This window comes from Gigantopelta aegis, chromosome 6, assembly GCF_016097555.1.
Source record: "Gigantopelta aegis isolate Gae_Host chromosome 6, Gae_host_genome, whole genome shotgun sequence".
In the NCBI taxonomy this organism is placed as follows: Eukaryota; Metazoa; Mollusca; class Gastropoda; order Neomphalida; family Peltospiridae; genus Gigantopelta; species Gigantopelta aegis.
Window position 1 is genome coordinate 37773100 of NC_054704.1, and position 12150 is coordinate 37785249.

The window sequence follows — 12150 nt, forward strand, 5'->3', positions numbered from 1 at the left end:
TGGGATATTGAACCGACAGAAATTAGTTTGAGCCAATTATGACAGATGTAGGGCATTTCCTTAAAAATGATTCAAACGTCGCTAATTTAAAGACCATTTCATTATGCAGATACTAAAGGTTTAACAACTTTGTATAAACATTTGCAAATGGCTAATTTGCAAATAAACAAGGGTGAGCCCTGACAGAATGAAAAGACACCAACATATTTCAGGTACTAAAAGAACTGGAGGCATCTCAAAGGCTAGTTACATCATACGGTTGATGAGAAAAAACCCGGATAATAGCCAAGTTTCACAATTTTCTTGAGATTAATAACAGTTCACTTTCTTCTCTAGTACCCTCCGCCCATCATTCTCATTATGTTAAAATGAAAACAACTTTCTAATTTTCCTGTGATTACATACCTCTGCCCTTGTTGCTATTACTCTGAGTTTAACCACATTTTTGTCGATCTCAGACTGGCCGATGACGATAGCCAATGGAATGCAGTTCGTTTCACAGTACTGGAACTGATCCAGAGCCTTTGGGTTGTTTTTATAAGACTGTTCCGTCTTAAAAGAGAAAAGAAAAAGCAACATAGTAATGTAATGTACCAGTGTCATTTAGAATTGTAATTTGGAAGTGGAAGATTTTAGGTATTAATAAGTCCATAGAAAAACACCTGAAAATAACGAAAATGTATTTACAAGGAAGTAAAGAAATGTTTTATTTAATGACGCACTCAACACATTTTATTTATGGTTACCGGTATATGGCGTCAGACATATAGTTAAAAAAAGAAAGAAATGTTTTATTAACGAGGCACTCGAAACATTTTATCTATGGTTATATCGTGCCAGACATATAGTTAAAGACCACACAGATATTGGCAGAGGAAACCTGCTGTTGCCACTTCATTGGCTACTCTTTTCGACTAGCAGCAAGGGATCTTTTATATGCACCATCCCACAGACAGGATAACACATACCACGACCTTTGATATACCAGTCGTGGTGCACTGGCTGGAGTGAGAAATAGCCCAATGGGCCCACCGACGAGGATCGATCCCAGACCGACTGCGCATCAAACGTTTTACCACTGGGCTACGTCCCGCCCGTTGTATTTACAAACAAAGCATTAACTAAATTAATAAACTACAATTTTAACATTTTTTTAAAATGAAAAAAAGTGTACATTTTTAAACATTATCACTAATCTAGTGTTTTCCCTAGCTTGTTTTAGCATGGTGCAGCACCATGCCTCAATAGTTTAACACCATCTTGCCTTAATCGGCACCATGCTGCCCTGAGATTAAACAAGCCTTTTTCACTAATTAATTCTAAAACACTCAAAAAGGTATTATTAATTAATAAAATATGCCTTTTATATCTTTTGCCATTCATTTATTAAAGCAAGAACATAAATTACATTAATGTTTATTTTAATTAATTTTTGTGTATTTTTAAAGAAAAACAAGAGCCCCGAAAATGGTGAAAATGTCCCAAAAGTGTTCGGTCTACCATGCCTTGCCAAATATCTAGGGAAATCACTATAATCACATTGTTATAATCTTGCATCCCTTATATAACACAATGTGGAGACCTAATTATAACCTATTGTCCTACATAACAATTTATGGAGACTTGTTTGTATTTAAATTAAATTATAACAATTATTTATGTCATAAGTAGCAATTGGTATCTGTGATAACTTCAGTAGATGATTTGGATTTAACAGGTCATCACCATGGAGCAGCCAATCAGATGACTTTATATCAATCCCCATCACGTTGGATATTGCCATATGATATGAATCTCAGTGTTTTTTCTTATAGGCTTGTAAGATAAACTCTAATCCAACATTACCACTTACTTTGATGTCTGAATCCCACAGTTCCTGACATAGTCTAAGCCTCTCTTTGACCATGTCCTTCTGAGCTGACAACACGTACACCTCCGTCTCGGTGGTTCTGGGTTTCTCATTGGCCGCCTGAAAGTAAAATAAGCACACATTCTCAGAGTACTGCTAAAGGAATACATGTCCCCTACTGGGCCAAACAAACTAAGTTCAAGGGACATAACTTTGTGAAAAATTTATAAATAGCCATGAAAGTAAAATTTTATCTGTAACGGTACATGATAAAGTTATATACAAATTTCACCTCAATTGGAGAAAACTTGGAGTGTTTTCTCTTTTATAGATACATTACCTGTCCTCAAACAAGGGCACCCTCCCCCCCCCCCCCCCCCCCCCCCCCCCCCCCCCACGCAAGTGGTCTGGTCCGAACATCCCAACAGCCAATGGGATGGCCTAAATTCTTCTACTGCATACTGCTCTCTAGTTCCGGTCACATGACTGTAACTTCCTTCTTTTTCCCTGAGCGCATCGCACGGAGAACAGGAAGCGGGGAGGCCCGGGCGGGATAAAATCTTGAGGACAGGTAATGTATCTATAAAAGAGAAAACACTCCAAGTTTTCTCCATTTCTTTTCACATTACCTGTCCTCAAACAAGGGCAGCATTCAACAGATGGTGGTGGGTGCCGAGATCCGTAGATGCTTGTGATAACTCCCCAAACCAGAAAGAGGCTGACTAGTGGAAGAATAAGGCCAACCTTGGTAAACTCTCCTCCTAGGGATGCCCGTCACAGACCAATGCAGGTAATGTTCGTAATAACAACCAGAATGGTGGCATCCGTCAGCAGTGGCAGGTGCGGCTCCTAGAACAAAGGACCACGAGGCGGCAGCCACATATCATGCTGGTTCTGATAGGGTGGGAAGACGTAGCCACCAGGGATGCAGGTGTTGGGTAACCCTCACGTATTGAAGTGTTAGTAATAACAATCGACAACCTAATGAGGTGTATCCGTCAGAACATTGAACAGAACAAGACCCCCGAGTGTTTTCTGTCTAGTACACCAAAGAACTGTTAGTTCAATAATGACAACAAATAACCACATGCAGTGCAGGGTAAAGGTTATCGAGACAAAAGTTCCGGCACCAGTGCGTGAACTGTGCAAAAGAACAAAAGTCTAAGGAATCCTCACCTATCGATTCGATGGACATCTCGGTATGCAGCCTAGAATCAGACAGACATCAACGGCGACGAGGACGGCTTGTATTCAACAGAGTCTGTGCAGCAACAACCGGACCCAGATGATGGAACCCCTCAACGTCTTCTGTGGAGATATCCCTCAGATAATAGTTGGCGAAGATAGAGTCCGTAGCCCAAAAACAACCAGTGATAATGTGCTGAATGGGTGTGTTGCAGTGCAGGGACATCGTGGCAGCCAAGGCACGGAGTTCATGCGGATTAGTAGCAGATGGAGCAGGTAAACCCTCCTTCTGATAGGCGGTCAGGATAGAAGACCGGATCCAGGTGGCTCTGGTTACAGGAGAGGAAAAGTCTCTTGTGATGTTGTCGAAAGGATCTGGTCCTCTCGATGTACTGGTGCAGGGCTCTTGACAAGGCACAACGCCCAAGTCCTCAACGTTCGCTAAACCAACGATAGAGGAGAGGGCCTGCACAACATACGAACGAGGCGCTTGGTCTGGTAACTGATTCTTTGCAACAAAGTTCATGAGTAACCCCAAGTTGACCACACGACGATCTCTGTGAAAACATACCAAGTCCACATCAAAAGCATGGAGTTTTGAGACACGGGCAGCCGTGGCAAAACCGAGTAAAAACACCGTCTTCTGCGTCAAGTCTTGCAGGGAAGAGGATTCGATCGGCTCATAAGGTGCGGTCGATAACGCTCGTAACACCAGATTCAGGTCCCATCTTGGTGGCCGAAACCAGTGTACTTGATCCTCAAGGCGAAACCCTTTGATCATCTTATGGATCTCAGGAATACTCGATAACTTCGTTCCAGTAGCAACATCACGAACAGTAGCGATGACCGAAACGTACCCAGCGATGGTAGACCCCTTCAATTGTAAAGCGGTCCGCAGATATAGCAGGCGACAATGGTACAGCTGAAACCTCTGAAGCACCCTTGGAAGGAGGATTGGTGGAGGAAAAGCGTACGTGTCCATCTGTTGGCCAAGGCGTCGAGATCCAGAGCTTCGGGTCCATCTGTTGGCCAAGGCGTCGAGATCCAGAGCTTCGGGATCTGGCACCGGAGACACGTAAACCCTCAGCTGATGGTTGAATCGTGTGGTGAAGAGATCGATGTTTGGTGTCCAAAGTCTGTTGCACACCCGTCGAAACGCTTCGGGATGGAGCATCCATTCTGTCAGCTGTGGAGACGACGGGCGAGACAGCGTGTCGGCTAGCACATTGGAAACCCCTGAAATATGGCGAGACCGAAGTTGCAGTGGAATCTCGTCGACCAATTTGTAAAGACGATAAGTCAACTGCAGCAGACTGCTGGAGTGTGTTCTGCCCTGGTGATTGATGTAAGCCGCTGCAGTGATACTGTCTGTGGCTACCATGAGAGACGCCTAACAGCATCTCTCGCCAATGAAGGATGACGTTGTAAACTGCCAACATCTCAACAGGTTGATGTGTAGATCGGCTTCATCGGAGACCACAGCTACCAACAGGGACTGTACTGCAGGGCGACTGGTAACCAGATCAGCAAATCTGCGTTATTGTACTGAATGCATGGATTCAGAAACAACTGGATACCGTGACCTCTAAGCGTCAAATGTTGCGCCGACGTCAAAATTACTCTTGCAATGAAACATCAGCAGAGACAATCTGGACAGCATCGGTCACGAACTCTGGCAGTAACAACAGTGAATGTCAGTCAGTTGATAAGCCACAATGAACCACAGGAAAACGGTGACGGTAAAAACCCCGTACCACGTGATGGCAACTGGATGACTTCCGGAACCAGCGGAAGTAGCGACTGTCTTGCATCGCCACTGGATATAGAGAACGATCTGCCGAATGTCGCTGAACCTTCCTCGAACAAGAGAATCTCGGTGCACGGGATCTCAACACAAGTGTTCGGACCAGTAGACTGTCTTCGTCACCAACCCGGAACACTTGTAACGTCGAACCCCTTCACGGCAAACAGCCATATGTAGACCACAGGTCTGCCAAGATTACCGGCTTGTGCTGAAAGTCAAGAATGGATCGCTTCAGGCAAGTCAGTTGACAATAGTGTGCAATCGTAGTGGACGTCGACGTCACGGAAGATATAAAGTAAACCAACATTAAAGTCGACGGCTGGAACAAGGCATATCCTCTGGCATCCTGCACATGAGGAGTTATGGTTGCCAGGAAAATATCAAATAGGACAGCATGTACAAACATCTACGCTGAACTGAAGCCATCGACAGGACGTGCCGATCTGTAAGTTCTAGGAAGACGTCTGGTCCCGCCGGAAACAGCGTCATCCAAGGCCGGCGCCACACCGTTGAAGGATAGGTTGAAGATGGGATACGTTCGTTGTGACGAATGGGGAACGGCACAAACGAAGTCGACATCGGATCAGTGATCAAAACGGAAACCTTCTAGAATGGTGCCAGTGGATTGTGCAGTGACAAAAGCATATCATACACCGCAGCGTGACAATCCGTCACAGCCATGTGGGTCACTGCATCCGGATCTTCTATCACGGAAGGTGCCGACGCATCATCTGGAAAATCGCTCAGTAACCTGGCACAGGCAATTCGATCCGATGTACTGGCTGCAATCGGAAACACGGACCGTGGACGGTCCCGTCAGGAGCCGGTGTAAACCCTGAACGCCAGATCAGCTGCCGACTGGTGTGGACGGTACGATGTACACGGACCGGCAGGAGCCGGTGGAACCCTGGACGCTGTACCACTTCAATCGATCACGGGACGACGGTACCAAACGGTGAGCCGATGACGCAATCTTCCAGTTCGTTACAGGGCTCCGCCTGCTTGCTGGAACAAGCGATCCGCACGGTGCTGGTTACTGGTAGCCGTGTAAACCGACGGGGGCCTGTGGCAGCCAACGATCGAATGCCGACATTTGCCGGTGGAACCTCCGTGGCGATCATCGGAACCGGACCTTTCTTGGCTGGAAAACGGTGGATGGGCCAGCGGCGGTAGCATATCAGATATGACAGTCCCTCAGTGACAGGTGGTCCGCCGCATCCATATCTTCCACACCGCAAGAACCGATACATCATCAGAAAAGTCACGTAGCACCCGTGAACAGGCCAGTCGCTCTGGTCATGGCCCGATGGAGATACCGGAGAACTAGACCGTGGGAGGTCCCGTGAGGATACCAAGAACGGATGATCACATTCTCCGGAGGGATATCAGTCACTATCATCGGTGTCGGTCCCTTCTTGGACGGCGTCGGTGGATGTGGCAAGGATGGCAACATGTCGTAGACGGCTGCCAAGCAATCCCTCATAGTCATATGGTCCATAGAGTCGGGCTCTTCAATGACAGATGCCGCAGGCGCTTCATCACCAAAGTCTCGTAGAACTCGAGCATAGGCCAATCGATCTACCGTAATGGAAGCCGCCGGTTAAACCGGACCGTGGACGGTCCTGTCTAGATCCCTCGGAGGCCTTGGAAGCCACATCAACTGAAGGTTGGCGCTGACGATCCGTGGAACCCGTAGGGAGCCGTACAGGTCCTGGGGAGCGGCTACGGTCCTGGCACCGATGCGCCGAAGAGGACTTCCCTGCCGAAGATCGGTGAGCCTTGGAATCCGTGGAGCGTCTATCTGAATGAGCCGGCTTCTTAGAGGGTTGCGTAGAGACCGCAGGCCTGTCATTCGAAGTCTTAGGTATCAGTGGAGCTGAAGAAGCCGCACCCCCTGAAGAGGGGACTGCAAATGGCGTCCGACACGACAACCGGCAATATAAACAACATTTCATGTAAATAAACGCTTGGAAAGTCAAGCGAAATACACAAAGCGACACACGAAAGCTAGCGAAAGCGAAGGTGAAAAACATTTCACCCAAACACGAATACAAAACCAAAAGTCGTATAAGAGCCAGACCCTTTAGCGAAGAGAAAAAGAAGGAAGTTACAGTCATGTGACCGGAACTAGAGAGCAGTATGCAGTAGAAGAATTTAGGCCATCCCATTGGCTGTTGGAATGTTTGGACCAGACCACTTGTGTGAGGGGGGAGGTGCCCTTGTTTGAGGACAGGTAATGTGAAAAGAAAATGTTGAGGCATTGTGAAAAAAATTCTGGAAAAAAAAAATTCCTATTGTCTAAGTTTAAGGGATATAACTCTGAAAAATTAGTAAATCACCATGGAAGTCAAACTTGATCTGTAACAGTACATGATAAAACTAATCACAAAATTTCAGCACAATTTCTCCAGGCCCAGAACTCTGTCAATAATGGATAAATAACCATGATAATCCAAACTTGATCTGCAACAGTACATGATAAAGCTATATTACAGAATTTCAGCTCAATATATTGAGGTACTGTAAAAATGTTTTTAAAAATCCCCAAAACTACATGTGAGACCAACAGACAGACAGACAGACATACGGATGGAGACAAAACCTAGAGTCCTGACTAGTAAGGAATATTACATGCCATCTCTTCAACAATAATTTTTAAACATCACAAGACTTTTCAAATTTCAACATAAAATGTATGTTACCCAAATAGCAAAGTCCTATTGAATAGCAGCAAAGAATCCTTTGTATTAGATGGCATAATGCAAGATCTCACAGACAGGATAACATGTACCATTATTGATATACCAGTCATGACACATGGGTTGGGATGGGAAAAAAATATGACCAGTCCACCAAGGGCAAGAGATCTATAGCACACTGAACCAGTGCTCTACCAATGAGCAACATATCAAGTCTTGTATAAATGGAAGAACAAACTATATTAACATATAAAAAGGATATTAACATATAAAAAGGTAGAGAAGAATAGATATGTAATCACAATAAATTTTCCTACTGTAAGTTTTTCTAAAAAAGAGAAAAGAAAAACAGAGAAGACGACTAATATACTTTTGCTCTGGCTTCCATGATGGCAAACAGTCTTTCAATCCCAATGCTGACACCAACACATGGGACAAGCTTGCCCTTGGGGTCAAACATTCCAACCAAACCATCATAGCGACCGCCACCTGCAACACTCCCGACACCGGTCGCTTCCTCACCATTTTCACCACCACCGGGTTTGTGAGTGTGACCTGCAAACAAACTCATATGTCTTTAAAGTCTTAACACTATGATGGAGTGGGGGATCTGTCTTTATAAAATTGTACCTCCATTGGATAAATATGTCCTAGTTGAGTCCAAGCACTACTGTGCCAGTGGTGTTTTTCATTAACCGTAACACAGATTTCAGTTTACATCCAACATAACACTAACAATAAACTTTTAGTTAGCTAGTTAAAATAAATGAACTTTCCAAAAGTTTAACAATCCATATCTATTAAAGATTAAAGACTTAAGTTCCCTTATTAATAACAAAAAAGATTTGATAATATATTCTGGAAAGATCCATTTGAGTACCAAAATGTTTTAATGAAAAACAAACTTAAATAAATTGAACATAAGTTGATAATATCATAATCTTAGATCACAGCTTTTCCTTTTCTCTTTATTGAAGTTTAATAATACAAAATGAAACTGTGCCCATGACAACTGACCTGTAAGGATGCCTTCATAAATGACCCCTGTGTAGTAGTCAAGACCTCGTGCCAGACTCAGGTCAAATGATACCTGTACATAACAGAAAATTGAACATCACATCTTATTCTGCATCATTCTCCAAAAGCAGCCATTTTCATGTGCAAAAAACTAATTAGATCTAATATCTGAAGCTCTAAAATCATGCTTTTGAACTGAATAGGTATTAAAAGTACTATAAACTTATTTTTCAATATTATGTAACATCTGGAAACTTGATCCACAGAAACTGAAAAACTGAAAAATAACAAAAACTACTTTGATTAGCTAATGGGGATTTTGTATATATGGAAATGTTTTATTTAACGACACACTCAACACATTTTATTTACGGTTATATGGTGTCGGACATATGGTTAAGGACCACAAAGATAGTGAGAGAGGAAACCTGCTGTCACCACTTCATGGGCTACTCTTTTCGATTAGCAGCAAAGGATCTTTTATATGCAGCATCCCAAAGACAGGATAGCACATACCACGGCCTTTGATATACCAGTCGTGCTGCACTGGCTGGAGCGAGAAATAGCCCAATGGGCCCACTGACTGGGATCGATCCCAAACCGACTGTGCATCAAGCAAGCTCTTTGCCACTGGGCAACGTCCTGCCCCTTTGTGTATATGGGGTCATAAGCATAGTTCACTCTGTCCATTGCCAAATTAGCCAATTTCTAAAACATTTCAAAGTGGCTACAACTATTAGTCTTTGGTTAATAAAATATTTCTTAAATTAACCACATTTTAATAACTTTCAAGAAAATACTCTACATATCTGAAAAATGAAAAACTAAATTGTGTACCAGTGTGAACCCAGCATAAAGACGGATAATAAAAAAAGTGCCCTCTTTGTGTTGTTGAAGACAACCCTGTATTACTGTACTCCCAATTCTTAAAAAGCCCAAATGACCCCCCTCCCCTCCACCCGATATGATCTTGCTACAGTCTGAGTATTATGAAACATTTAATCAATGGGTGACTGAACTCACTCTGTCGAGGATATTGTAAATCTGACAATACTCGAGGAGTATTCGAAGCTCCTCCAATCCCTTCACTGCAGGTTTTTGCTTGCTGAGGTGTTCATCCTTCAACAGCTGGTCAATCAGATCTATCCCACCTAGTAACAAAACAATCAAACTAGATTTACTTTCTAAATTTAGTTTTGTATATACATGTTATAATGTCTTTCTCTGAAAGATGGTAATCCTCAAACGTTTTTGCATGATCTAAACAATGTTTCAACCCATGATCTAAACAATGTTTCAGCCCATGATCTAAACAATGTTTCAACCCATGATCTAAACAATGTTTCAGCCCATGATCTAAACAATGTTTCAGCCCATGATCTAAACAATGTTTCAGCCCATGATCTAAACAATGTTTCAGCCATGATCTATGATAAAAGGTTCAAAGTACTATATTTTCACGTGTATTATGTGCACTGTTTTTCTTAATATTGCAGGTTAAAAATGGTGCTGTGCATTAATCATAACAAAAAATAATCTTGGAAACATTTCTAGCGATCATTAATGCAAAATTGTTAATCGATAGTTTGGTACTTTGCAGGTTCTTGACTGGATACTAGTGTTCATTATGATATATCATCAAAACCCTCATGTAAATCGCTATTTTATAGTGTTATTAGAGACTGCTATAATAGATGTAAAAATATATGTATAAAAATATCCATACCTCCCATTAAAAAAAATAGGGAGTCGACATCATGTGTGTTTAAAACTTGTTAGTAATGGTTTTAAATCACTTTCGTGAGGTTCATTACCCCTCAAAAGGACTGTTTGTAATAGCATCAAATGCACAGAGAGAAAAAAACATGACACATTTGCCTAGTTTGGACTTCAGTTGATTTAAAAAAAAAAAAAATTATGACATTCTCTCTGCAGACATGATTGGCAATTAACGGTCTGCCAATGTTTAATGACAACATATATATTTTCTTCATACCCTGTCTACCTCCTTATCAAACCAATCTTGGTGAGTGATACAAACCTTTGTGCTGTACGTATTCCCAGATTTTGTCAGCAACGGCAGGATCCAGGCCTTTCTCGTTGACCATTTCAGCTTTCACTTCGGCCCAAAGAGTCTGAAATAAAACAGAAAATATTACACATTAAAAAGATAATCTTTTGGGTTATGAGGTACAAGAATCTACTCTAGCCACGAATAGAATTGTTTTTAATTTTTTCCAACACATAATTTTACACTAGAATACACAAAGATGATTTACTTAGAGCATATCCAACACCCACCTCCCGTAAAAACATAAACAAAAATAAATAAAATAAAATAAAACAAATTAAAAAGAAATCAAATTTCTATAATTATGTATCCCAAACTTGCATAAAATAAATAACTTTTATTTATTTAGCAGACACTATAGACAAAGATTTTTCTCTCTGTACCGACCCATGTTCATTTTAAAACCAGTTGTCAACCATGGTAGAATTAATTTTATTTACCTTGTCCAGTTTGTCAACAGAAGAACATACTGTTCTGAACTTGTCGTCTGGGACTCCACATGCAGCAAACATCCCATCTAGCAGCTGCCTGTGGTTTACCTAAAATCAAACAAGCAGATGTTTTTACAATCATTTGAAATCATTTTATATGTTTATCGATTACTTAGTTATAAGCAGAGTTCGACAAATCTGCTAGCCCGACACCTGTGGCTAGTGGTTTTTAAGTTCGGGCTAGTGAGAAATGCAAAACCACTAGCCCGTAGGGCTAGTAGTTTCCCACCCCCTCTCCTTATCGCTCGATCGTGTTTTTTTTCTGTTTCTCTCGGCTGAAATTTCGTTTAATAAATTTGATTGTGATGTTTGTCATCGAATAATATCAACAACAGTATATAATAATAATCCACTTGAACTAGGTCTGCAAACTGCAGTAACATGCTATCTCTACATCGTCACAGTTACAGCATGCATTGTTTACTTTTCCCTTTCAAGTTTCTGGCACAGGAAATAAGTCTAATGACATGCGTGTGTTGATTGGTTGGACACGTCATGTGGTAGTTAATCTCGCACATATGTTTTAGGCTAAGAACTTGGAAATCACCAATCGCGACGACGGGTTAATCTCAATCAAGTAAACCCCAGCCATGCTTTGAATTTCAGTGTTTGTTTTATTTACCTATTGTTTTCTAATTTAACACTTCGCTTACATGTGGTTATCGGCAACCAGAAAAACAATTTACTTTAATGGTAACTGCACATGCAACGACTCGGCTTGGCCTATTATGTGTAACGGTTTGGATAATGTGTCGCAGCTGCCGATAGGCTACAAGATAATACCTTTTTTTGTTCATCAATTAACAACTGATTAGATGTCGCCGTTATATTCTTTTGATACTGATCTGTCACGGGATGATGCCCTGTATTTGAGCAATTGGCAGCAGCGTTCCTGGCGACCTAAATAGTAGGCCCTAAATGTATAACCCACTACCAAATACACTGAACCATCTTTTATCGTGTGTCACACTGTCGTACCCTCATTTAAATTTAATTATTTTGATAGTGGGTTTAGATACCAATCATGAGCTCAA

The 12150-nt window shown here is 42.0% G+C and overlaps 1 protein-coding gene across 3 annotated transcripts in view; it reads right to left on the reverse strand.

Moving 5' to 3' along the window:
• Window positions 1-12150, reverse strand: part of LOC121373898 (histidine--tRNA ligase, cytoplasmic-like) — a 33131-nt gene that overhangs the window by 1824 nt on the left and 19157 nt on the right. For all 3 annotated transcript variants that reach the window (XM_041500704.1, XM_041500703.1, XM_041500705.1), the window contains exons 8-14: window positions 11066-11164; window positions 10596-10689; window positions 9578-9705; window positions 8555-8627; window positions 7908-8092; window positions 1853-1969; window positions 406-552 (exon numbers count right to left, since the gene is read on the reverse strand). In XM_041500704.1, the coding sequence (XP_041356638.1) occupies window positions 406-552; window positions 1853-1969; window positions 7908-8092; window positions 8555-8627; window positions 9578-9705; window positions 10596-10689; window positions 11066-11164 (843 nt within the window). The remainder of the gene's footprint in view (window positions 1-405; window positions 553-1852; window positions 1970-7907; window positions 8093-8554; window positions 8628-9577; window positions 9706-10595; window positions 10690-11065; window positions 11165-12150) is intronic.